This window comes from Osmerus mordax, chromosome 23 (genome assembly GCF_038355195.1).
Source record: "Osmerus mordax isolate fOsmMor3 chromosome 23, fOsmMor3.pri, whole genome shotgun sequence".
In the NCBI taxonomy this organism is placed as follows: domain Eukaryota; kingdom Metazoa; phylum Chordata; class Actinopteri; order Osmeriformes; family Osmeridae; genus Osmerus; species Osmerus mordax.
This window is the reverse complement of record NC_090072.1, coordinates 5,936,733-5,964,620: the sequence shown is the minus strand read 5'-3', so window position 1 is coordinate 5,964,620 and position 27,888 is coordinate 5,936,733. Positions and strand designations below refer to the sequence as shown.

The 27,888-nt window shown below is 48.9% G+C and overlaps 1 protein-coding gene across 1 annotated transcript; it reads right to left on the bottom strand.

The window, feature by feature from the left end:
* Positions 1 to 262: 262 nt before the first annotated feature.
* Positions 263 to 25,690, bottom strand: afap1 (actin filament associated protein 1). The gene is given in 18 exon segments (XM_067261649.1): positions 263 to 2,181; positions 2,379 to 2,543; positions 2,814 to 3,004; positions 3,431 to 3,595; positions 4,518 to 4,638; positions 6,315 to 6,560; positions 6,921 to 7,035; positions 7,313 to 7,458; positions 7,703 to 7,914; positions 8,212 to 8,364; positions 10,472 to 10,550; positions 11,230 to 11,316; positions 15,197 to 15,376; positions 15,618 to 15,829; positions 15,992 to 16,100; positions 25,267 to 25,347; positions 25,559 to 25,621; positions 25,623 to 25,690. Coding segments are annotated over 18 exon segments (2,418 nt in total). The 5' UTR covers positions 25,689 to 25,690; the 3' UTR covers positions 263 to 2,154.
* Between the last annotated feature and the right edge of the window lie 2,198 nt (positions 25,691 to 27,888).

Here is a 27,888-nt window from a genome sequence, read left to right as displayed (position 1 = left end):
TGTGAAGGACGTTCACTGTTGATGACACAAACTATGTGAAATTGACCGCACAGTTCTATTAATATTTAGTTTGTTTGATTTTTTGGCATAAAAATGTTTGAAGTCTTCAATGGGAAGCATAGTGCACTTAACCTGCATTCTGGAATAAAATCACTCCCATAACTGTACATTGTTAGTTTTCGTATTATATTTGACTCGTCGAGAAAAGCAGCTAAGGAACTACAGTAACACAACCAGTTAGCACACAAACTAGATATGTTTGTAAAGAGGTTTAATACTTATGTACAGTTGTTTGTCACCAAGTCAGCGACTGTCTGAGTACTACAACGGAGTAGAAAATGTCTAAGGTGCAAAACAAACGATAGCTTTTTTTTCCCCTTACCCCACTGAAAAAAAAATCCTTCTCCTCCATAGCCCCTTCCGCAAAACTATGTACAATGGGTTCACATTTATCAACATCACCTGTGATCGGCCCATGTCAAGGCAGTTTAAGAAGGAAGCAGGGCGTCAGAGCTGGCCTCTGGGACATTTCCGGATGTAATCCCTCTCGCATTCCTCTTCTAATGGGAGCATGCAGACTAGCTCTAGCTTGCAGAAATGTGTGGCTAGAACTGAAATGACAGAAACAAGGGGATACAAATGTATATACACAACTTAGAGTGGAATAAAACACCTTAGGTGGGTCATACGAATCAGCCAATAGTACCCAAAACATGCCAGTACGGATAACCAAAACTACCCAATAGTCCCCCAAACATGCCAATATGGATAACCAAACCTACCAAAAACATGCCAGTATGGATATCCCAAACATGCCAATACGGATAACCAAAACTACCCAATAGTACCCAAAACATGCCAGTACGGATATCCCAAACATGCCAATACGGATGACCAAAACTACCCAATAGTACCCAAAACATGCCAGTACAGATATACTAAAACCACAAAATACTAGTACAGATACAGAAAACAACCCAAAAAGTGTCTAAAACATGCTAGTACAGAAACACAAAGCAAACCAATCCATAGGTACTTTTGGTTGTCCTTACAAGGATGTTTGGGGTACTATTAGGTTGGTTTGGGTGACATTGGTATATGTACTGGCATATTTTAGGCACTTTTGGGTAGATTGGGTATCCGTACTGGCATGTTTTGGGTTATTTTGGATGATTAGTATGACCCGTTAGTGGCCATTTAGTTTTAGCAACATGCTAATTGAACCTGACAGCAAAAACACCATAACGCTAAACACACTTGAATTTAGGGACATGTGCCTTGAGCAAATGCTAGCTGTTGCAGTAGTACATCAACAAGGCTACTCCTTATCTAGCATCCGAACAGAGAACATAGCACCTTGGTACACAAAGGCAGTGTAAATATGGCAACATTGGCAGTGCCCATGTGTAAAACGCATGATCAAAAGCACCATTAGAAATAAGCTTGTATGCTTGTGTGTGTATGTGTGTGTGTGTGTGTGTTAAATAGGCTAACCACTGAAGCTCAAGAATTTGTATCTGGGTCACGGTTCCTTGACAGAACCCGCAAGACACAGTCCAAACCAACATCATGCTGCAATGCGCACACCACGAATATCTGAGTGAATATTAGTGAAGGGGACTGAAAAATGATGTCTGCAGCAATCTATACTACGGAAAGAACTTTTAAATATGAACATAAATAAACAGGGAAGCTGAAACATTTACAAATAAATACTTGGTTCTGCAATTGGACATTTTAAACCCCAATCAGACTGAGGAATAGGGAAAGGAATATGGGTTTTCTTGAAAAATCGAATTTGCAATAGCTGTAACCATGTAGGCGCATCCATGCACAGTTTTGTGGAGTGTTAGCCATAAAGCTACTGGTCGCAGCTAAGAAAAGAGGCCAGTACAAATGGCACAACAAACTCCTGTATGTCAAGCAAGCCTCATATAACGCATTGAATTATAAAATAGTACGCTAAAAAGAGTGACACTGAAGGTCTGTATGTCGTGGCAATTAAGTATGTTAAAATCATCCATATGTCTCTTTAGTTGTCTATGCTAGTGTACCCCCCCTCCCTCCCCAACATGTTCCCATGTGAACAGTTTTAAATAAATATATACATAAAAAAAAGAGAAGCAAAACAGGGTAAGACTTATGATGATGTGTCTATGTGCCAGTCTTCATTTCCCATTCCTGAAAGAGAGGGGAAAAAATTGTTACAACATTCCTGGTAAATTTCCAGAATTCTTTAAATCTTTCACACAAAAACGAAAAACCATTATCGATATCCCTCCACCATTTTCTCATTCTCTCTATTCAGCAGTTCATAGAAGAATACAGATTGTAACATGACTAGACAGCATGAGACCAGTCGTTTCCCTGCGTCTCACCTTGGCCTTTCTGAGGACGTGGCCGCGCACCGGCGGAGGTTTCTGATTGGCCTGTCTGCGCAGGAGGGAGGCGCTGTTGACGGGCAGCGAGCAGGACTCGGTGTCGCTGGTGTCACAGCTGGAGAAAGGAGAGGACTCCTGTGTCCGCCGCAGCAACACCGGGGACTGGACACAGAGCGGGGACACACACACACAATTAGAATGACCTTTTCATCATGTCAATGTGTCAGCACAATGTCTAATAAACCAAAAAAGAATCAGAATGTGTTAAGTTTCCAGTTTTGACAACTTCAGCATGGACAGGTTCCACTAACAATGTGACAATTCCATCGCATGGAAATCCATCAAATCTATAAGGCTTCACCACGGCAACTGTGCGGTACCAGGGTTACGTGGCGCAGTACCACCAAGGTAAGGGTGGCGCCGGGGTCCTACCTGGGGGCTGGAGGTCCCAGACTTGGGCTCGATGCTGAGGCCCAGGGTGACCCCCCCGCTGAGGGCCTTCTTCAGGCTCTCCTTCACCTCGGTCAGGTCCAGCTCCAGGGTCACCCTCTCCTCCTCCTTCTGCTTGCACTCCTCCTCCACCTTCTTCACACGCTCCGTCAGGCTGGCCTGGGAACGCTTGCCTGGGGGGGAGGGGATGGGGGGGAGCATGTTAGGAGTGTGTGTGTGTGAGAGAGCGGTGGAGATACAGTAAAGTGTGTGTGAGAGAGTGGTGGAGATACAGTAAAGTGTGTGTGAGAGAGTGGTGGAGATACAGTAAAGTGTGTGTGAGAGAGGTGGAGATACGGTAAAGTGTGTGTGAGAGAGAGAGGTGGAGATACGGTAAAGTGTGTGTGTGAGAGAGAGGTGGAGATACGGTAAAGTGTGTGTGAGAGAGAGAGGTGGAGATACAGTAAAAAGTGTGTGTGTGAGAGAGAGGTGGAGATACAGTAAAGTGTGTGTGAGAGAGAGAGGTGGAGATACAGTAAAGTGTGTGTGTGAGAGAGGTGGAGATACAGTAATGTGTGTGTGTGTGTGGGCCTTCTGGCCCCCCCTCCCCCCTCCCTCACCAGCGCTGGCCTCCAGGGCGCTCCGCAGCTCCCTCCGCTCCTTCTTCAGCTGGCTCAGGCGGTTCCTGATGTCCTGCTTCCTCCTCATCAGCTCCTCCTCCCTGGCCTGCAGGCGCTTGGCGTCGGCCTCCACGCGGTTCTTACCGTACCTGTACTGCTCCGCACCTGGGGACACCAGACACTGGAGGGTTAGACTCACACACAGCTGTAGGGGGAGAGGAGCGAGGGAAGGGGGGGAGGGGAGGAGAGGGGAAGAGGGGAAAGACTTGACCAGAAACCCATTAAACCCAAACCTTGGTCTAAAAGCTGTCATTAATCACACAGGGACCATCCCTACTGGAAAATTCACAAAACATAACCACTATGGGCCACTCTCCACGCCACTAAGTATGTGTGCTAGTCCCCATATCGAGACGATCTACTCAATCAAAACACCACCAAGGGACCCGTTCACTCTCCACACAACAGTAATGGGGGGTTGACACCATAAATATATGGATAGTGTCAACTCAAATAAATTCAACAAGACACATAGTTGGTATTTGGTCCTAGCACTGCAAAACCGTGGTTGAAAACCCTGGTAGTTCACACATTACTTAAAACATAGCGCCCCCGCCCCTGCCACAAAGATCAGACCAAACCAACTCAGTCTGTCAACATAGCTGTGTGTTCTTCTGCTGTCGCTGGCATTTCAGTTGTGTGAACGTTGACTGGACGGTAAAAGCACATTGTGGGTAATGTTTGCGTGAACGTTGTCTAAACATTTGTTGTGGTTGTGTGAATGTAGACTGAATGTGGCGTCTATGGTCTGCCTGTTGCCTGTTTTCTTAAATGTTGTCTGTCTGTGGGTGGGGATGGGAGGGGGGTGGGGGGGGTCCATGCTCCATGGATCATGCTGAACCCAGTGGCTTTTAAGGAAGTCATATTAGCTCTCAAAGATATTTACTGCTAGATCCACTGTCATTAGGACATTCCGTCATGTTCCAGATTCTTCTCGGGCTCCTTCTTTTTAGAAATCCATCAGTGGTGGCCAGACTTACTGTCTGCTAGGGTAAGACACACACACACACACAAGCCAGACTCTTACTGGAGTTGTTGCGTTTCACAGGCGCTGTTCCATTGGTGGTTCCGACCTTCTTGCTCTGGTTCTTGTCTGCCTTCTGCTTAGACGCCGTCCCATTGGTCACTGGGGCCTTCTTCCCCTTCAGCTAAATGGTGGACAAACAAGAAACAGGTAAAGAACCAATGGTTACACTCCAAAACGTTCTGTGTTGCAGCGAATATCTAGACTGTAAATAACTATCCATAAAACCAATAACACAGTTCTTATAAAAATCAACAAACCCTATGAGTACCAGGGGACAGTTAACGTCAATATTAACTACTTTATCTCCAGCTGTGTAAATATACCTCACGAGAGGTAAACATCCAACTGTTTTATACGACCAGTCCCTCTCTCGACTCAAACCCACTGGAATAAAAGAATTCTCGAAGTCAGAGCCGCTGGACTGCGATCACTCCGTGCTAAAACAGGCACGGCTTTGGACGTACCACTTTAGAGTTCCACTTCAATTAGCTTTACTAAAAAGGCAAGAGACCCATTGAGCTGGCCCGAGTTCTACGTCGACCAGGATTAAGTGTGTTTAAATACTAGAGCGGGGGGGTGGCTTTGTGGTCCAGGCGCGCCACACACTCGCACACATCAAAGGAGCCCTGGGGAGACCACAGCTGCACAGGGGGCGGTCGGCGATGTATGTGGGCTCGGCCCAGCCGGGTGGCACTTCCAGAGACAAACGATCGCGTCGTAAAAACATAACTATATACACGACACGGGAGTCTGTGGTTGTACGGGGGGGCACACAGCACACACACACCATCTTCCTTAACACACACACAGTGTGTACATATGTGTTATACAGTACACAGTCCCTGTACACACAAATATAATTTAATCAGTCTCTATATATTTTTACACACACACACAAACATCAAAAGGTGAACCCCTCTAAAAAGCTGGGTGGTCATACTACAGTGAGAGGATGAATAATGTGACCTGAATGCAAACTACTGATACTTGATCCTCCCTCCCTCTGAGAGCTACACAACCTGCCTCAGGCTCACGGCAGCATGGTCAATGTCTGAGAAAGTCCCAGAAACACACACACACACACACAGAGACAGACACACACACCGCTGGACGGCACAAAGTGTGCGTAAACCCTGCATGGTTTTAATCAGATCACTTAGAGCTACGATCCAGCAGGCCCTTGGGAGGGGGCGGGAGGAGAGGGGGATTGTGGGCGATGTAGGAAAGAGGACCTGAGATTCTGGGTGGGCCGCGTCAATACGAATGTATTAAAATCAGAGCGCGCTCCAGAAGGGACGATGAATGTGAGAACTAATGAGACGTGAGTCTAGAACACAGCCCTTTTCCTATTGGCTGACATCTCTCACCTCGGTCTCCCAGGAAACCGTCAAGACAGCTTTCCATCTAAAACCCTGGAGTTATGACATTAACTCCCAATAGTATGTGGATGTAACATGACTCATAACCTCATACCTTCATATAAACTGGATAAGGACAGTTGATAATGCTTAGTACTGTGCCAAGGTGTGACTAGCCCTGGTCTAAAGGTGTGACTAGCCCTGGTCTAAAAGGTGTGACTAGCCCTGGTCTAAAGGTGTGACTAGCCCTGGTCTAAAGGTGTGACTAGCCCTGGTCTAAAAGGTGTGACTAGCCCTGGTCTAAAGGTGTGACTAGCCCTGGTCTAAAAGGTGTGACTAGCCCTGGTCTATAGGGGAGCTGTGTCTACCAAGCTGCCTGGACAGAGAGAGAAAGGGTTAGCATGTTAGAAAGCAGACGGGCAGTTGGAAAGTTAGTCACCTGAGCAGCATCTTTAGAGTTAGCCTTGGCTGAGGCAGAAGAGGAAGAGGAAGAGAGGAATTTGGAGGAGATGGGGCCGGGGGTTTTGTAATGGCTGGAGGAGGAGGCCGGGCGGCTGGGCTTGGGGGAGTAGCGGGACGCCAGCTTGGGCGAGGGCATGTTCTCATACAGGTCAGCGTTCTCATAGTGCACGTCCTCTCTCTGTCGCCCCCCGCTGGCTGGGCTGGAGTACAGCGCCTCGGGATCCTTGGTTAGGTCAGCATGCAGGGAGGGAGGGAGGAAAGGGAAGGGAAGGGGGAAGGAGAGAGAAAGAGAGGACAGGAAAGGAGAGAAGAGGAGGGGAGGAGAAAAAGAAAGGAAACAGAAGACCGAAAAAGAAAGCGTACACAGATAACGCAAGAAGAGGAGGGGTAAAGGGGGGAAAAAGACGGCAAACGGTTGTTATTGTTACTGCCAGAGAGTTGGTACTGAGGACCAGGAAGTCCAGTCAGAGTTATTAGTCAGAGCTGGGAATACAGACGAGGAAGAGAGGCAGAAAACAGAGCGCAAGACCACAGAACCTCTGACACAAAAGCTGTGAGTGTGTACGCGCGCGCGTGTCCTTACCGTTCCATTGATGGGCACGTCGTCGTAATGCAGGGCCATGCCGGAGGGGCAGGCGTACCCGTTGACAGGGTTGTCCAGGTACGGGTTTGGAGAAACGGCGCGCTTGCTAGTGAAGCTGCGGGGGGAAACGACATCAGCAGAGCGTCACAAACGCTGCTCTGAAAGGAGTGATATCCACACGGACACACACCTGAAAATATCCGACACTTGATGGAATACGAGCATAATCATGCTACTGAAGGACCCATAGCTGTTGACCCAACGTCTGAAATCTCACGTTGTGCCTGAGTCTTAGGTAGGTGTGTGCGTCTCCCCATAAGGACCGAGGTCTCAGGTAGGTGTGTGTGTGTCTCCCCATAAGGACCGAGGTCTCAGGTAGGTGTGTGTCTCACCAGAAGGACTGCTTCGCCAGCTGGATGACGTTGGCGGTGGTCTCCACGTCGATGTAGTCGTAGTGCAGTGCTGCGGGGTCGGTGGTGGAGCCCGACTCTGCCAGCAGGACACCCAGCCAGCGACCCAGCGCCTCTGACGAGGACGCCTGGGGGGGGGGGGGGGGGGGGGGGGGAGGAGAGAGATGAGGAAGGATGGAGTGAGCTCCAGGTGGATGTGACCTTACCCCGTATGTGTTTGGTCAGTGCTGCTTCTGCTTCTGATGACAATACTGAAGGGATCAGTGGGTACGTATGTGCAAAAGTTTGGGACTGATGTGTTTTTCTTACTCTACACGCACCTACATGCATATTATGTATGTGCATCGCTGATATGTCTGTGTGTGTGTGTACCTCCAGCACAGCCACCTCCTGGCCGTTGCGGAGCAGGCGGAAGGCGTAGGGGTGCTTCTGGTCCAGGCCGGGGCTGACCTCGCAGCCTCTCAGGGGCAGCGAGGCCATGTGGCTCTTGAGGTCGGCGCGGTCCTTGTGCAGCAACAGCTGGTTGTCTTTCAGACGGCACCAGCGCTCCCGCCAGCGGTTATTGGACAGCACGTTCAGATAGCCTGTCAATCAAGGGCAACCAGCCAATTAGGAGGTGAGGTGGGCGGATGACGACACAGCAAAACTGGATGCGAAACTCAACATGCAGAACTGTGGTCAATGTCACTCAGATTGTATACAGTATAAATACAAGTATATATACTTATACAATATAAACTTACAAGTATAAATGAACACAGAAACATGAGATTAGGTTAAGCTTTGAACGGACAGTGCAAGTACCATGTCGGTCTAAGACATCGAAACTCATGTAAATGAATGTGGCTGTTATAGGAGCATGTGACGCGACTGTCACTTACCACAGGTGGGCACATCCTCCTCTGCGGAGGATGTCTGCTCGTCAGTGGACGGCTTCTTCCTGCCCAGGCCAATGATCTTGGTGATCTTCTTCCCCGCCCCCTTCCCCACAGTCCCTCCCTTCTGCTCCGACTTAGAGCTCTTCTTCCCTTTGCCTGAGGGAGAGAGAAAGATGGAGAGAGAGAGGGGGAGAGGGAAGGAAGGAGGAGGGAGGAAGACAGTGCGAGGGAAAGTAAGACAAAAAGAGAGAAATGGAGAGAAAGAAAATGTAACCTTGAACCTGTAGCAGAATATAATAGAATACTTTATCCCCACAGGTGGAAATTTCCTTTGGCAGTCGTGACATCCAGTCCGTCCAACCAACACACTGTGGCCTGAGGTGATGAGTGTATTTCATGATTCAAGGTGAAAATGGCTTCAATTCAGTGTGAAAAACCACCCAAAACATTCATGACTGTGCACATTCTCCTGTAAATCCCACTAAACTAGTCTAAACCAGGTCTTAAGAGTCTGTCTCTTGGTTCCTGTCTCCCTTCTCCTCTCTGGGTGTTGTTGGGATAGTGTGGTCTGTGGTCAGATGGTTTGGTGGACAATATCCGCAGCCATGCAGCAGGACAGGAGACGACAAGAATGACAGGAATGGACAGAGGAGGAACTTAGTGAGTGTGTGTGAGAGAGAGAGTGACTTCACTCATGAGACGGGGGTGAAAAGGGTGAATTTTCCCCCAGTGATGTCATTATACAGAGACAGCTGACTTTGGAGTGTTTCAACAGACACACACACACACACAAAGACACACACACCCTCAGCTCTCTGCAGTGCCGGTTAGTCAGATGCTGTTACAGTACCACATCAAGGCATGGTATCTACACCATGGCGACGTTTTAAATTAAATTTGTTGCCATCTGCACCCCATACCTTCTTGGGATTGTCACACCACACACACACACACACACACACACACACACACACATGCGTGGGCCTAAGGTGGAAACCAGACACACAGATGTGAAAACATTCACTTTGTTAAAAAAAGGGGTTATTAGTCTTTTTCCTGGAGAGATGGGGGAAAGTGCGTGATCAGGCTCATCTGATTCCCTCTGAATCAGATCTGCCCGTCTGTTACCAGCGCTGGAAGGAATGGAGCTGATTAAGCAACAAAAAAAAAGAAGCTTTTTCCTCCTCTTCGTCAGACTGAATGTGTAGGCAGGGGGAGAGAGGGAGCAGAGACGGTGTGTGTGTCCGTCGTTTGTTTTGATGACGGCAAACTGAGACGTCTGAAGAGGTACGAGTCCAAAAGTGGGTGCGAAGCCAGAGTCAATCGTTGTGCTGACACTATATAGGCTAACACTAAACGTTCTAAGGCGGTGCTACCTTGCAATTCCCCTCCAATCCTCTAGAGGGATGTCTTTCATTCATTTATCCCATTCGCTGGAATAACCAAAAACACGAAATGAAAACCATAATTCAGATAGATAAATCTGCCGAAAAGTGTCAAATGTAATTTAACAGAATACATTGAATTTATCTCATTTGGGGGCCAAAAAAATAAAATATGTTGTCATATATCAAAATCAATTGTGTTTTCACAGCTGCAATATGCAAACAGTTTTGCTGCCTCTGAATCACAGCCCAATGCTGAGCAAGCAATCCCCCCGCGGCTGGAATTTACTACCATTGAGAAACCCATCTTCTCTCATGGAAAAAAACCCACCCATGTTTATCTGTCTTGAAAAAGTAAAGTTCTGGTTCTAAATCCTAGAGAACCCAAACAGGGATCCCTGACAAGTGAAGGGAAGATCCTGTCCTCCCGGAATTGAACCTGTCAGGTAAACAAACCCTAAATAATCCCAGCGTCTCTCCAGACCGTGCAGCCATCATCTTCCTGTCTCTGTGTTGGAAGCCAGCATGCTTCCATTAAGAATAAATACCTAATAAATCTACGTTTCAAATGTCGGATTGTAACAAGCTGCTATTCCATGTACGACAAATTGGCTCCTGTAGAGAAAAAAAAGTCCCTCTTCGCTGTATGTCTAACTAATGGCTGACAGGACTAGAATTGTCACGGTCATCATGGTTGAAGAGGCTCTTAACACAGGTTGGACAGACCAAACCCACAGCTCCTCTACACAGCTGATACCATCACTTCTCAATGGAACCAAGGAAGAAAGAGTGCGTTTGCAGGAAATGGAAACCCTGGGTTAGGCTTATGAAGCTATGTATGTGTGTGTGTGTGTGTGTGTGTGTGTGTGTTATCCTACCGTTGTCCTTACAGTCTGCGTTGTGGCCGTTCTCGTGAGGCTGCTCTCCGTCTGAGCTGGGCCTGTCACAGGACACCTTCTGGAACGCAGCCTACAGTCAGTATGATACACACACACACACACACACACACACACACACACACACACACACACACACACACACACACACACACACACACACACACACACACACACACACACACACACACACACACACACACACAGGTCCTAGAGGATGCATACACACCAATCCACACACACTACATTAATGTCCTCCACACACACCCACACCTTTACGAGAGTGCCCCAGGGGCGTCTCTGCTGTCTGTGTTCGACTAACACACAGCAGTAAAAGCTGTAATAGCCCTTCATTAGATGTGTGTGGAGGGGAGGCAGTCTGGGGCAAGCGAGTAAACCACGGATGGAGCCATTCTGTGTGTGTGTGTTTACAGGTAAATATATGCGTGTTCATATTTGAGAATTCTCGTGTGAGTGTTTTTAGTGTGCGTACGTGTTTTGAGGTGGAAAATGACTTAGATCAGAGAGACTTTAATGACAAACTTCTCCCTAACTGGCTCAGTAGACAGAAACCAAGCCTAATTATTCATACATAACATGTTACAGATGCTCTCCACCGGTTTAACAGCGAGTGTGTGCACTCTACTGTATATTCGTGTGTGTGTGAGTGGATAAGAGAGAGATGGAGAGAGAAAACGAGAGAGGGACAGAGTGGGGAGTGAGTGCGTGTGCACGGTTACCTTCTCCAGCTCAGGCTTGTGGACCGGCGACCCGGAGGTAGGTCCTTCCGAATCCACGTGACCGTTGATGCACACCTCTCTCATGACCTACACACCAAACACACCAGCTGTGTCACCTGGGGCTTCACCAGATCATGCACCCTTCTCTAGGAAACCTAGACTGTTCATGGGCACCATAGGGCATGACCTAATCACATGTCAATCATTTTGCTGATAGGATCAATGTACACATTCGCCATAAGGATGACTGATCATGCCAGTCAGATTATTGACAGGAATCAGAATATTGTCCGCATGTAAACGGTGTTGCTGAAGTCCCTCCCCTACCATGACGAGAGAGACAGAGAGAGGCAGGGAGAGAGAGACAGAGAGAGGCAGGGAGAGAGAGACAGAGAGAGGCAGCGGGAAAGAGAGAAGCCACAAGCCTGCTTCATGTATTAAAGCTCTGACTCAAGCACAGCCAAGAAAGGGCTGCTAGCTGCTTGCATGGTGTTATGAAACAGGCCCAGTCACCAGGAATGAGATATCCAGAGACACTGCAACATAGGCTGTGGGGCGCCAGAGCACATTAGCGTCACCTTAGCACTGCCCACAACCTCACAGCATCCTAAACCTGGCAACCCATCAATACTTAAGAGGTTGCTTCATCGAGTCATAAAGGTGGCTGTGGATATAGAATGAGGTGAGCAATGATGCTAAGTTACGCCAAGCTAGGATAGAGTGATTAGGTCTGGATTGAACATGCACTCAAGCACAATGATAAAGGGAAATAGATTTAACACACACACACACACACCTCGGCTCAGCAGCCTGTGTTCACCACAGTCCTCTGGGTTTGGCTGGGAAAGAACATAATTGGCCTCGCAGGGAAATTACAGCCTCCATGGTTTTGGCTCAGTAGAGGCCAGCGTGTGTGTGTGTGTGTGTATACCTGCCTGTGTGTGTGTGTGTTATCAAGTGTGTGTCTGTGTGTGTGTTATCAAGGGTGTGTGCGCGTGTGACATGAACTGAAATTCTATCTTCCGACAGTAACAGACATCTGACACACAGGCTCGTCGGCCAGCCCCGCTGGTTCTCTCTGGGTGGGTTTGGCCTTGTCGACATCTCTGGGAGATGTCGCTGTTGCTACACAACTTGGGAGTCGTTCTCATTGGAGATTTCGACATAGACAAGACTTATGATTTATCTGGGGGGGCGAAGTGCTTGGGGGGGGGGGGGGGGGAGAGAGATGAGAGATGGACGGGTTTGTGACTCTTGCGTATCGGTTACACATCGGTTGTGGTTGAATGCAGTGACATGATGGAGGCTGTTGGTCTGAGTTTACCAGCAATGTGTGGACAATCACGGGTCAAAAGTCTTACACACACCCAGACCCCTCCCCACACACCCAGATTTCTCACCAGACCAGCTTGAAGAGAGACTGGGCTAGGTTTCCCTGCGCAGGATGAGGGTAGAGGAAGAGGAAGAGGAGGAAAGCGTAGCTACAAAGCCAAGAGAGAAAGACTACCAGGTCATCCTGAAAAGAAGGGATTGAAACAAAGGGATGAGGTAAAGGAGACAAAAGAAACAACCCCAAATTGCACAGAAACCCAGAACTAACAAAACATTATGACAAAGGATAAGGTATCAACATGATATTGAGTTCCATACACAGCTCATTAGCACACAATGTCTGCATTTATCATTGGGGAGTCTGGTTTGGATGGCCCTTACTGCACGAAGGCCTCCACCTCTCTCCTCCTCCCCTTTCCTCCTCTCCTCCTCTCCTTTCTAACTTATGTACTGTTGCATGGCTCAGTTTACAGTGAGGACATGGTATTGGAGTGGACCCATCTCGACTAGGGTGGAATTCAGCCGAGAAAGCTTTGTTTCCATGATCCAGTCTTTAATGTGAAATGCAAGACTGATTGTTCTTAAAGCCCCTGTGGATGAGAGGAGAGAGAGAGATACATGGAGAGGAGGACTTGTGCTTGCGCCTGCATTTGTGTATGTATATGGGTGTGGGTGACTGTGCGTGCCTGCATGCACACACACACACAAGTGTGTGTATCGCATGGCGCGTCCAAGGTCTCCTAGCAACCCCCGGTATCTAAACACGAGATCTAAACTTCAAATTATTTCTGGCTCGCCGTCTCGCGCACACACACCCCTCAGGCGTTCTGCACCAGGGAGTCGACCCCTCACCATGACGCGGGCTCCTTGAACCCGGCCCAGGAGGCAGGGGGGAATTGGACCTCGCTGGTTCCAAGTGTCACCAGCCCCGAGAAAACCACATGTTTATCAATTATATCCAGTAAACTCCAACGAGAGAAATTGATTGTTGGGCCAACAAAACAAAAAAAAGTGCCTGTTTATTCCAGGCTGTTTTATTGCTTCAATGTGTTTTCAATACATGAACACCTGACTAAACACACACCCAACATCCCCTCTCTCCGGTCTGATGAGTGCTGCAGTGTGGCTGGGGAGGGCTGGAGGGCTGCAGTGTGGCTGGGGAGGGCTGGAGGGCTGCAGTGTGGCTGGGGAGGGCTGGAGGGCTGCAGTGTGGCTGGGGAGGGCTGGAGGGCTGCAGTGTGGCTGGGGAGGGCTGGAGGGCTGCAGTGTGGCTGGGGAGGGCTGGAGGGCTGCAGTGTGGCTGGGGAGGGCTGGAGGGCTGCAGTGTGGCTGGGGAGGGCTGGAGGGCTGCAGTGTGGCTGGGGAGGGCTGGAGGGCTGCAGTGTGGCTGGGGAGGGCTGGAGGGCTGCAGGGAGGGTTTGTATATTTGCGCAGGTCTGTTTGCAGGTACGTCTGGACCAATCGAGCGTGCTTCCCCCTGCAGCCAATCAATAAACAGACTGCCATATGGAACTAGTCATCAAATCAGATGAACGTGAAAGAGTTTCTTTCGTGGGTGCCTTGTTTGTGGCGGGGTGTGGGGTCTAGGCCCACTGTACGCACTGTAAGAGGGATAGAGTGAGCGGGAGAGACTGTGTGCGAGAGAGAGAGAGAGAGAGAGAGAGAAAGGGAGAGAGAAAGGGAGAGAGAAAGGGAGAGACTGTGTGCGAGAGAGGGAGAGAGAGACTGTGCGAGAGAGAGAGAGAGAGAGTGAGGCAGAAAGTGAGAGACTGTGTGCGAGAGAGGGAGAGAGAGACTGTGCGAGAGAGAGAGAGAGACAGAGACAGAGAGAGAGAGAGAGAGCGTGAGGCAGAAAGAGAGAGACTGGGTGCGAGAGAGAGAGAGAGAAAACACAAGAAGCTGGTGTTTCAATCAGGGCGGCTGAATCAGTCTGACGGGCAGAATCGCTCGACTATTACGTTTTTAGTTGTTGTTTTTTTTAACAAGCCCCTCCGACGGGCCATATGAAGAGGTGCTGCAGGGTCCCAGTCTGCAACAGGCCTGTCAGTAACGACAGCAGGGGGACCGAGTCTGGCAGGAGAGCCGTGCCCGTAACTGGAGCAAGGAGGAAGGGAAGCGAAGGGAGGCAAGGGAGGGAAGGAGGGGTGGGGTGTTGGGGGACGGGGTGGAGGAAGTTTAAACTGGTGCTATTAATACCGTACAATAGATTCCCCAGGACAAGCAACTGTGTCCAGGGTAATCCCAGGAAGGGCTCAGGTGAAAGCGAGTGTGTGTGTACGTGCCCGCAACAGAGAGGAAAAGACTGATTTTAGAAAGATGTATCAGAGGGGGGTAAAGAGAGATCCACACAAACATCCACAGATCAGAGAGGAGTCCTCTAACAATACCTGGAAACCCCAGCTCGTTAGCTAGGCTAACCTTGGTAGCCGGCACAGCAGGCACAGTCCTCGTTTACAAAACAAATTCCTTCCACCTCCCACGCGCATTTGCATTTCCAAAGATTCACTTCCCTTTTGGATACACAACAAAACACGCTACCATTCTGTTTGGACCTGAATGAGTCACTGCTACCTAACACACACACACAGCCTTCTGCTTTAGTATGTTAGCCTAGCGTAGCGGGATAGCTAGTTACCTTGAGCCACTCCTCAGCCTGCTCCTTGCTGTGTACGGCCAGAACCAGGGCGTCTGCCCCCTGGTGGACGATCCTCAGCTCGTGCTTCTTCTTCTTGCCGTCCTTGGGGATGTGAGTGATGCTGCACCCCGATAGGACCAGAACCATCTGGGGGGTGTGGTCTTTGGAAGACTTGTAGCACTGAAGGTGGTGAAGGAGGGGCGCGGGGCGGAAGGGGTTTTCCAGAGACTTCAGATTAAGGTCACCAAGGATGATGTGTTTTAAGTAAGTGTGTGTGTGTTATCCGTCAAACAGTCCTTCAACATGCTTGTGTGCGTATCCACGTGTTTTGAGCATTCTGTGTGCGCGTTTGTGTGCGTGAGTCAGCGTCTGTGTGTATGTGGTGTGTGTGTGTGTGTGTGTCTGCGTGTGTCTTCCCTACCAGCAGCTTGCTGTCCTTGATGACACACAGCAGCTTGGTCCACTGGCCGAAGCGTTTCTTGCGCAGCAGGAAGGCGCAGATGCGGGCGTCCTTCACCAAGTCCATGGACGCCTCCTCGGACGGCCACTGGTGACACATCTTCTGGCCCTTCCCGTCCTCCTCCTCCTCGTCGTACGACTCGTACGAGCTGCTCATGGCGTCCGAGTCGTAGTCTGGGAGACGGGGAGGGATGGAGAGAGAGAGAGCGAGAGAGAGAGAGAGAGAGAGGAGGAATTGAACAATGTGGGCTGTACACAGTTGGTGGGGCGGTCTGGGCGTGTGTGCGTTTGTGTGTGTCTCATGCTGTGTAGGTGAGTGTGTTTGTATCCACTCACTGGAGGTGATGTATTCGGGAGCCTTCCCAGGACTGAGAGGTACAGCCTCCTCATAGTAGCCCTCAGGGAGGGAGGAGCTGGGGAGGGGAGGGGGGCCACTGTCTGGAGGCTGGAAGGGGGAGAGAGGGAGAGACGGTGGGAGAGGGAGAAAGAGAAAGAGAGAGATAGGGAGAAAGAGAGGGGTGGGAGAGGGTGAGAGAGAATCATGGGTCAGTATGCAAAACAACCACCGCCAAGACCGCCATCTAACCATGACAGGGAGGAGCCAAACCACAGGAAGCAGATAACTCGACATGTGGTCACACTGGTGTCACTTCAAACAGGGCCCCCCACACTGAGGGGTGCTGGCCTAGCCCTAAACACAACAGGAGGAAGGTCAGGATCTGCACCAGGGAGGAGGAGCTCTGATGGAGCTTTGTAGAGCTTCTGTGGCGAGCATCTCCAGAGATGGAGGGGGGAAGGAGTGAAGCTCTGAAGAGAGATTACACTGGAGATAAAAGTCCAACACGATGAGAAGGGAGAGGGTGAAAAAGAAAGAGTCCAAGAGAACAACAAGAACACGAGGGAGAGAAGAGTTTGAGAGAGGGAGAGGGGGAGAAACAATTTTGTTATTGTTTGTTTCCAGTTGGCGCTCGTCTGCTTCTCAGGCGCAAGGGGAAGCTGACGTGATCCACCTTGGCCGGCGCCACGCGGCGCTCGCTCAACGTTTCAGCCTCTTAAAATAACATCATTGCCACAGTAAAAATCTAATCTCATAATCTCACAGCACATGGAATTAAATGTCGTCTCGCTTGACGTTTAACTCTCCGAATCGAGCGTTCCCAGAATTTATCTTCCCTCAGAGAGCGGGTGTGTACAGTATGTATGTATGTATGTATGTGCACGTGTGTATGCATGTGTGTGTATGCATGCATGTACAGTATGCATGTGTGTGTGTGTGTGCGTCAGGGTAGAGAGCGTATTTCTCAGCAGCAGAATTATACCTCAGCTTCATTAACGGTTCCTTAAGGGTCCGTGTGATACCATAAACACGGGACCAGGTTCTCTTTAGTGTCTAATGTTCATCATCTGCGGCTTGACTCCTCCCACCTGCTCTTACACCCAGCCAATGAAGAGGACTGTTTCGTCAGAGGAAGGGAACTGAAGCTTTTGACTCTGGAAGACCATTTAAAGAAGGTCGGGTACTTCAACACATACAACATTAAAGTACAAGGGGCAAACAAACATTTGTCTCAGAAACTGGAAAGTTGGGACATTTAATTGTGAGAAGTTTGGTCATGCAAGCCTTCCAAAAGTAGTGACGACCATCTAGTGCCTGAACAAGAGCTTACGGTTGCTCTCCATAATGAATTCCCAACAAATTCCCCTCTTTTCGTCACATGGAAAGTCATCCTCTCGTATATTTCTCTCTTTTTTTCCAGGCGCTGGATGTTTTTAGAGGGGGAAGTCCGCGGCAGTCGTGAAAAGCGAACGCTGCGGGCCACTGAGCGCAGCTCGGCCAATGAGGCGGCGCCGCCGTGGTGATGGTATCTCCGTTGCCGCGGCAACGTGGAATATGTGGTTATTTATAAAGATGGAGTGTCTGTAAACCGTTTTCTGTTTAAAGTAGAGACCGTCAGAAAGAACGAGTCACTGTGTCATCAACTAAGGATGTGTGAGAGTAAGAGAACGAGAGAAAACGAGAGAGAGAGAGACTCTACTCCCATGATCTCTCTCTCTCTATAGGAGAAGTTGTCTATAACTCAAGTCAGGTCTGACCCCATAGCCCTTATCCCATTTCCTCTGGGAAGCACTTCTTTTGGTAAACTAATTTTCTGCCAATAGCTCTGTCCCAGTTAACCTTGTAGTAACTCAAAACGTACTCGCACACACACAAATCACCCCTGAAAATCCCCACATCGTCCAGAAAGAAAGATAGACATAAAAGATAGAGAGCCAACAAAAGACAGAAAGTTCTTGGTCTGACGGTGGAACAATAACACAGCGATCTTACGCCTGGAACACAAAGGGGTGTTCCAGAAGAAATGTACGCACTTATCTGACCAAAATGTTTATGTTGGACGGTAGCAACCTCTGAACGCAATGAGTGTGCTTATTTCCTTCTAAAGTGTTTTAGCAAGGCTAACAATGAAGTGTTTTAGCAAGAATAACAACGTTGAAAAATACCCCAGAAGCTGATTTTGAACGCAGCCTACATTACACACACTGTGAACCCCCCCGTTCTCTGCAACAAAATAAATCAGAGATTAGATGTAGGGGCTCGATTGGAGTGTGCGTGCAAAGTGCAGACATGAACACACACACACACAGTACAGGAAAACACACACACACACAAGTGCTAACCCAGACTGACACTTCAAGGCCTACTTGTTCAGTCGGTTTCACAAACGTTCCAATTAACAAAACACCAACATGAATTGCCATAGGTGGTGTTGACCCAACTCGACCCAACCCTCATGATCTGCACCTCTTTCGATCGATCTACAAACCATCCGCACACCGCCCTCCACCCTGGGGTGCCCCATCCACACAGTATTCGGATCCACAGACTGGTGCAGCCCCTCGCTATGCGATTCCCTTGAATTGAGCGTTTCCCCAGCGTGTGGTCAGAAGGTTGGAGATTGTAATTAGGGGGTGGTGAGGAAGGTTTGACCTCGGCTGAGGAGCTGTGGGGGAGTTTTCTGACCGTCCAGCCTGAGCCTCCCAGTGTCCATTTCTGCCGGGCGTAGGAGGAGTTGTGTGAATGCATTTGCCACATCGCAGACAGCCTCTTGGAATAGCTGGAGGACTGAAGCAAGCTGCAGGCTACAGACCGTGTGACAGGAAGCAGTTTGTTTTCTATGATGCTTTGGCGTTTTCCTCGCTTGTGAACATGCCTGAAGTGGTAATAATCCATGTCTGCTCATTACAAACTGCGGCAAACCACCATGAAAGATCCTCCTGGAAGACTTCATTTCCCAAAATGCACCACGTTTCACACTGGGCTTGATGAGTTTGATGAGACACAGGTTCCAGACAGCTCATCTTGGACGGTGAAAGGTTGGGAACTGCTTCCGGGTTCTAGTTTTGATGGGATGTCATTTCAGAGGTTCCCAGGACATCATGGAGCGTGAAATGGACACATGGATCCGATCGCGGATATACTTTTGTCAGCTGTTCACCGTCAAACACACTGAACTAAACAGAGGGTCATCTCTCAACACGCTTCCTATATGCAAACAGCACGAAGACACACACACCAGCTATTCACCAAGAGGTCGAGGTAAGGTGAGGCATCTCGACGAGCTCTAAATTGATGCCAGACTTCCCTGGAGATGGAAGGAGGGATGGAGAGACGGACGAGAGCGCAGTCTGGTCCCGTTTCTGCCCAGTGACAGCCGTGTTGGGCCAGACGTAGCCTCCCTTAGCCTGTGTGCACACGTGTCACATGTTCACATCAGACCACCAGTATTTTCTGGAAACTTCTCAGTGAATATTTGGGTCTTCAGTGCATCCTTTTTTTTTTTTATCATTCAAAGAGTTTAAATTCGATAAAAAAAAAAAACTCACTCCACCCTTCTTGCACAGGGAATTTCAAAATCTAGTGTTGCATCATTTACTTGACATTTAGTAGTTTGTGTCATTGTAAACCATAAAAAAAACGACTGTTTCTGAACAGTTCTTTGTCCTAAATCTCACCCATCAACTGTACAGTGAGATTCCATGTTGCTAAATATGGAGATCGTGGCCCCGTCAGATCGGGTTCAACCGGGTTCATCAGCACATCTTAACTAAACAGCGGGAGGGAATTCATGCTGGACGCACGAAACCCCCACATACACCAACACCCAGGCAGGATACACATAGGCACACAGAATGGACACAAATGGGCACACACACACACACACACACAGGGAGCAGACCTGGCGTATTTCAGGCATTGACAGACTACGCGGTCTGGCTTTTCGGTCTCCTCTGTTCTGTACAGTTTGAACAACACTCTTTATGAATGGACTGTAGGTTATCAGTGGGGATACTGTGATAACACAGACACACATTTGAGAGACAGTTGTTAGTTTAACAGTGGCTGAACTCCAGAACGGGCCCGCTAAAAGCTAAAAGCTGTTGAATGGCCTCATTGTCTCTGAGAGATGCTTTTAAACAAGACTTCAATTGACTTAACAGGAGAAGCTTCTCAAACTCACCATACACTCAGACAACCATGCCCTGCTACTTTCCATCCCCTGCTCGGCTAGACTGCTGGACAGAACCTCTCTCCTTTGAGAACAAGCAGAAAATGTGGCCGGCTCACCTGGTTAGACATCGCTGCTCTGCTCTGCTAAAACACGCAAGGCTTCGCCAACAGAACCTGGATCAGAACGTGGGACAGAACGCCAGAACGGTTCCCATCTTATCTTCCATCCACTCTCTCCTTTCAATCCTCCTCATCTCCCCCACGTTCTTCATGCCGAGAGCGGGACCAAAAAGTGTGCATCTGTGTTTCTGTGTGTGTTTCTGTGTGTGTTTAGACAGGTGCACAGCTAAGCCCTGTGCACGGATATGCCTGAGTGCAGAGAGGGGGAACAGGTATAAGGAAGAGAGAGAGGGGGAGCTGGGGAGAGATGCTGATAATACTCTCCTACCCCCCCACCACCAACTTCCCCCCTCCTCCTCCCACCTCACAATGAGGTGCACACCGAGGTCAGAGGGAGGCGGACTGGGTCAAGGTACAGACCCCCCCACCCCCCCCCCACCCCTCGCCTCTCTCTCTCCAAATTCTGCTTTTGTTGGACCCCACCTCATGAGTGTGTGTCCGCTTGGGCAAGCACACATGTCTGGAACGAACCTGGGCTATTGTACTGGGAGAAAGCTGGCACTGGGATTCAGGAACACACACACACACACACACACACACAGAGGAATGAGGGCACTTCCACTCTCACAGGCATGCACAAACAATGAGCGAACACGCAAACACTGACACACGCACACACCGTTAACACTCAAGCACTCCCTCACTTTTACAGGAAACTGGGCTTGCCCACAATCCATATTCAATCATTCAGTCTACTGAAATACAGACTATATTCAGCCTATAGTATATAGAGTATATGTTAGTATTCACTCACATGACATAACATACTCACATGCAAAATACTTTACAAGTCATCTTCTGCACTAGTCTTGGTTGTTTGGTAGGTTTCTTTATTTAGCTAGTTAGACCATTACATCATGAGTGAGAGTAAGGAAAGAGCTGGCATTGTAAAATGTCTTCAAAAGCACTTTGGGGGGAAAAAAGTAGTGAAATAGGTTTTCCATTCGCGTTCTAGTTTTTAGGGGACTTTTTCCATACGCGCATGCACGCAAGCACACACACACACACACACGCATATGCACACAAACACACACAACTGCGGCCTTGGGACTAACGATGCCATGGTCACATGACCATTTAAGAGTGTCACTTTCGCACGAGATTTCCTGAGAGTAGTAAAAACACAATACTGTACATATTAAGGATTTAACACTTGTTGTTGGGTTACCACAGGCAACAGCGAGTTTGTCTCCTGGAATATTAGTTGTGATTCGTCTATCATAATTAATATGTTTCCCGCTATGACACAATAGGGGTGAGGTCAACACATCTCTGTGGTTGGACCAACCAGAGAGAAGGGGAAGTCCGATCGACCAATAAAACGACGCCTCAGCAAGTGACACGCAGCCAAATGCGTCTTTAATACCACAGCAAAGTGAACCGCACAAACAAATCACGAGCAATCACACCAAGCAGCTGGATGGATTGACAGGGACTGAAAGGCTTCCGGAGGACTGGGAGCACATGGGCTCTGGGAGGAGAGCGTCGGCCTGCTGGATGTGTGCGAGAGAGCGTTTCCCTTTTAAGCTAGCAAACATTTGACTTGGCCTTGCACAGTGGAGGTCTGGAGTCTCCAAGTACAATAGGAACTATGGGTATTGTTTTAGGTCGGAGTGGCTAGGGGTTTGCTGGTCTCACACACACGCGCGCTACATTGAAATGCACTGACGTCGGCAGATGCACACACGCAACATGTACACGTCTCACGCGTGTTCTCCCACACATGACTGTGTATCTGCGTGTGTGTGTGCGTCTGCATTACTGTGTACATTTCTGGCTGCTCCTCAGACACAAAGGCCAGAGCCGAGACGCGTATATTTATCTTAGAGAGTGCTGAGGGAGGAGGAGGGGGGCTCAGACAGACAGAGCTGGGAGAAGAGAGAGGAAGTGAGGGGAAGGACACACAGAGAGAGAGAGCAAGGGAGAGAGAGAGAGAGAGAGAGAGAGAGAGAGAGAGAGAGAGAGAGAGAGAGAGAGAGAGAGAGAGAGAGAGAGAGAGAGAGAGAGAGAGAGAGAGAGAGAGAGAGAGAGAGAGAGAGAGAGAGAGAGAGAGAGAGAGAGAGAGAGAGAGAGAGAGAGAGAGAAACGGAGAGAGAGAGAGAGAGAGAGAGAGCAACGGAGAGAGAGAGAGCGAGAGAGAGAGAGATGAAGAGAAAGAGAGATTTTGACTTCTCAAAGCCTTCATTGGGCAGTCCAAAGGGCCAGGTACCGTTCACTTTTAAAACTCGGATACAAGATACAGTATGAGACGCATATACAGAGAGGGAGAATTAGAAAGAAACAGAGAGAGCGAAAGAAAGATAAATAAGGGAAATGAAACACAAATGGGGCTCGTCAGAAAACAGTGTGTGTGTGTAGTTTTATGAAAACAATGTGTGTGTATCATCTCTACGCCTCAGTTTGTCCATTAGAGTGTGTGTGTCTGTGAGAGACACAAAGACAGAGACAAAGAGAGAGAATCAGACAGACCCAAGTCTGTGCATCTGTGCACATTCTTCAAGTACAGTAAAGCAGCTCTGAGGGGGAGTCTGTTTGCTCATGTTTGTGTGTCGGGGTGCTACGCTGATTTGGGTTATGGAGGAGAGGGGTAGGAGGGGTGTTTGTGCGGGGGTGGGGGGGGGGGGGGGGGGTGGGGGGGTCGATGGGTCCCTCCAGCCAACGTCAACACAGATGGAAATCATTTGTGTCTCAGCAGCAGCCAGCCTGCCTTCATTCTCTCCTACAGAGCCGGAATGGAGCCCCAGTCGCTCACATACCCTTTTCTGTACCATGCAACTGCACACGGTCTAAGAGTGTCTGGGTTGTTTCATTCTGGACTGTGCTAAGAACATCAAAAGTGAGCGGGTTGTAGAAAGGAAGGCTCTGCCTTCCCTGTACACACAGACTACTAGCCCATCTTTTGATGCAACATATTTGTGTGTGATGAAAGAGACAGAGAGAGAGAGGCGTGAAAGAGAAGGTGAACTCATCTGATCCCAAGAGGGTTCAGTTGGCCTCTGTCACTGGGAGCGCCTGTTGGCCATTACAACTGTCTAATCGGTGGCAGCTGGGTGTGTGTGTGTGTGTGTGTGTGTGTAACAGGGCGTACAACAGTGACAACACTTCTTTTCCTCGCTGGCTGACACACTCACTAAGATGTATGAGGTGAGGGGAGCAGGGATATCACCTTCACAAGTTCCTCCAGTGTGTGTGTGTGTGTGTGTGTGTGTGTGTGTGTCTGTCTGTCTGTCTTGTTCTTTCTTGGCACTGAGATCTACTGTGTGTGTGGGATCCCGAGAAGGAACCTTCTAATGAGGACGAGCAGCTTCAAAGTCAGCAATTTTCCCTGCAGGAGTAGAACGATATACAATAAACCTGTTATGTGCCGTTTCATTTTCTTTGACATTTCCATATTTTCTCTGCTCGCTTTTGCTAACTGCCAAACACACACACACACACAGTTATTTGTAGGAGAAGCCTGGAGGACCAACATTCTCCAATCTGATTAACGGATATCCTGTTGTGTCTCCTGATACTTAATGATGTTAGGTTGTGCGTGTGTGTGTGTTGTGTGAGGGTCAACAATAGTCAGCCCTGCAGCAACAAACTGTTATTCTTAGCAACGCGATAGCCTAGCCTGATCAACAGTCTCTTTCTTTGCTAACGGCTAGGCTAACCACGTCGTACATGTGACTGTCACGCCCTGTGGTTGACAGAGGGCATCTGTGTTAGCATGTTGGCGTCGCAAAGCACAATGTCATATGACATTCCTCAGGGATGCTACAATAACATTCAAGAATGACAACGATTTTGACGGAAAAGCCATTCGCAGGTCGAGTTTCACAGCTACTTAAAACGCTGTGCTAGGCACGGCTAAACATGAGATCCAATATAACAACCTTTTTATATTCCTTGGCCTTTATCCTCTTAAGCCTTTTCTGACCTTGGTTTAACATTTACTGGAACGAGGGATAGAGCGAGAGAAGGAGATCTCTCTTTCGCGCTCCTCTCCTGGACAGCATTCAATCACATCTCCAGGTCAGCCTGGAGATGTGATGAACGCTCCTTTCAGACGGGGGAAGGAGGAGGGCGAGAAAGAAGGAGAAAACATTTGAGAAAAACAGAGGATGTGGTAGACTGAGAGAAAGAGATGAATACGAAGAGATGAGAAAGAGTGAGGTGAGAGACAAAGCGAGATTCGAGAAAGAGAGAAGGAGAGAGAGAGCGAGCTCTCCCCGAGTTCCGGGAATCTGTAACTTGTTTCCAGACACACACCAGGGTCAGAGGAGCGGAGGACAGAGGTGGGATGTTTCTAATTAGAAACTGCACTGTAAGGCCTTGTGTGACTGTGTGTGTGTGACTGTGTGTGTGTATGTCTCAAACGTGTTGCCATCTGTGTCCAAGTATATGTGTGTGTCTCACTATCTGTCTTAGGAGTGTGTTGCCATCTGGGTCCAAGTGCATGTGTGTGTGTGTGTGTGAGAAACTGAGGGGTGTAGAACAAGGTGTTGTGACTTGTTGTCATGGTGATAAGCTTTAGGAGCTATCTTAACAACCGCCTGGTTTCCATCAGACACACACACATATATATTATTGATGACTGTCAGGCTTGGAGACATGTTGCAGCCACAGCTACCTTCCTGCTGCTTTATAGAGGACTATAAAAACACCCTGGAACCCTTTTCCAGATAGTTACATCCCAGAATATGATGAGGACTGACGTGTCATGTGACACGGTAGCTCACTGCCAAAGGCGTGCTCGCGTCATGGCAACACCATTTCAAAGTGTTCCGTGTTCTTCATGTTCTCTGTGGCAGAGAGTTATAGCTCTGCTATCAGTGGTGACCGTACCATGGCCTTGGAGGGTTAGACTGGGATGTTATAGGCCGTAGATGATGCGTGTGTGTGTGTGTGTGTGTGTGGGGGGGGGGGGGGGTCTTACCAGCCAGGGGTGGGGGATCTCTGGGAGGGGCATCTGAGGGGGAGCCGGTAGATTGTTGTGGATCTCTGATTTGAATGACGGCTCTGAAAGAGAGAGAGAGACAGAGAAGAGAGAAAAGAGAGAGAAAGATGAAGGGATGAGAGAGAAGGAAGACGTCAACTTAAAACACAGGCCACAGGTTGTATGAAGGTAGGGGTTGATGCTGTAAACATCTATATTATGTTTATCAAAGAATGCTAATTCTGCAGGTTGTATGAAGGTTGGGAGGGTGTGTGAAGGTGGTGGTTCGGACCTTTAGCAGAGAGAGGACCCTGTGCAGGATGTTGGCGATGTGCAGCTTCTTCTCCTTGACCCCCGGCACTCAGATACTCCCTGTCCAGCAGCTCCAGAAACAGACGCAACTCACACACCAGCTCCTCCATGGCTGCAACACATACACACACACACACACACACATTAGAATGCTGGGCAGCGGCTTCCGAGGCACAGACTTCAGCTCATGTGTTTTAGCTTGGCTACAGTACCAAGGTACCCGCGGAACACAAATGACATATTTGATTCGATTACATTTCGAAACACAACGAACAGACTCAGAGAATGCTGAACGACACGGGGAGAGAGATAACTGTAGCCATCCGTGGACAAGCTGTTCCGTCAAGAAGAGCTTGTGGTCTTGCAGCTCGACCACAAGCCACGTACGCAGAGAGATGTCGCAAGGCCCTCGTCCAATTGTCGGACCTCCTCGGTCTTATGTAACGTGGAAAAACAGACAGACGGATGGGACACGGAGAAGAACTCCCCCGATTGAATTCCAGCGGTGATTTACGCCAGGACAGGAACTGCAGTTGCCCTACAGACGCTGGCATGACACCTGAGGAATCTCAACCCCCAGAGATCCAACACTGAACCGCCGTGCCGGAACAATAAACCTTCACCTTTTCCTCACACATCAAAATAACAGGACCGGCCCCACGGAAAAAACATAGCAGAAGCATGAGGTCATATCTTGTGGACGTGTGAGTGATATGAAGGGGGCATGTGGTGATGTGGGACACTTCATGCTGTGCTTCCAGGGCTGATATGAAGGGGTGACCCCCTCACACATCAAAGCGAGAGAGCGTCTGGAGATAAAGGGCACACCCATAAGCCGATAATGGTTCGATCCTTCCAGCATTAGTGGAGCTTATCGTAAACAGGAGATGTGACTATTATGTTATGAGGGTGGTAACGTCAGAGAAACAGCTTATATGAGTGGTTTTTACCAGAATATTCCATCTGGATTTTGGTTAGTTAACTAAGAAAGGTTTCATTTGAGGTTATGGGGTTTTTCCCTCAGTGAAGAAACGATGTGCGAGGCTCCTAACCATTCTCATAACCCTCGCTCATGATGAAACCATCACCCCCCCCCCCCCCCCCCGCTGAGACGATCCCGCTAAACACCGCGTGTAGTTCTTGGATGAGTTGTTTGTCGTTTTTGGACTATTCTATTACCTCACTCGACTGACCTTTTCAGAATCACTTAGAGCTGTTTTGAAACACCCATTAGGGCAATGCAGCATGTCAAAGAAGTTCTAACACGATAACAAAAACGATAAAAAAATTCAAACTTTGGAATTCGCCCAGCAAAAAGCGTCATTGCACAGGTACATATTTCGCCAAGCATCTGGGATGATAACAGTCTGTTTCCAAAACGCTTGTGGAATGCTGTGACAGGTCAATAACAGATAGCTGATGTGCCGTTATGGAAGCTGGCCTGAAAACATTTTTGATCGGTGTGTCTGGCAGAACACAATGTATCCCCCCCCCTCTCTCTCCCCAAACACTCAGTGGACTCATACCCAACCTTATAATTTACTTTGTGAAGGACTGGGCTTGGTCTTCCAGATAGGCCCCTGTACAGCTACATAAACAGCAGCTCTCACACATTCCTGTCATAATCTTATTATCCTAGGACAGAGGAGAGAGGGGAGGGAGGGAGGGGCTGGAGAAGGAGGGAGGGAGAGAGAGACAGGGAGAGAGGAAGGGGGGCAGATAGAGGAATGGAGGGAGAGGGAGAAAGGTAGGGAGGAATGGAGAGCGAGGAAGGTGAGACAGAGAGAGTGCAGAAAAAAAAGACTGTCAGAGAACAGAGTGAGAGAAGGAGGGAGGGTGGGTGGAAGGGTGGAACAAAAAAAAACATTAAAATTATCATAAACTAGTCAGAGGCACTAATGTTGCTGAGTTCTTTTTAACTTAATTTAGGTCTATTGTCAAAGTGGACCAGTTACCAAATCCCAGCGGGTGTATAATGACACCATCCGCATGGACCCAGGCCTGCCCTGCTCCAGTCCAGGAGGGTTTCATTCAGCGTTTAATAGCACTCTGTGAAGCCCTATCCCCTGGATGAATAAAATAAACGAGTTACCTTCGACAGGGGTGGTCAAAACCGAGTGTGTGTGTGTGTCTGTTCGTGCGCACACACGTGTATGTGTGCGTGTGTACGCGCGTGTGAGCGTGTGTACGCGCGTGTAAGCGTGCGCACTCCAGTGCGGTAGAGACAGCAGAATGAGGTGGTGCGGAGCATGCAGGACCACCCTCGAACCAACCCCCCGAGGGGAAGCGTAAGAAAAACTCTTAACTGAG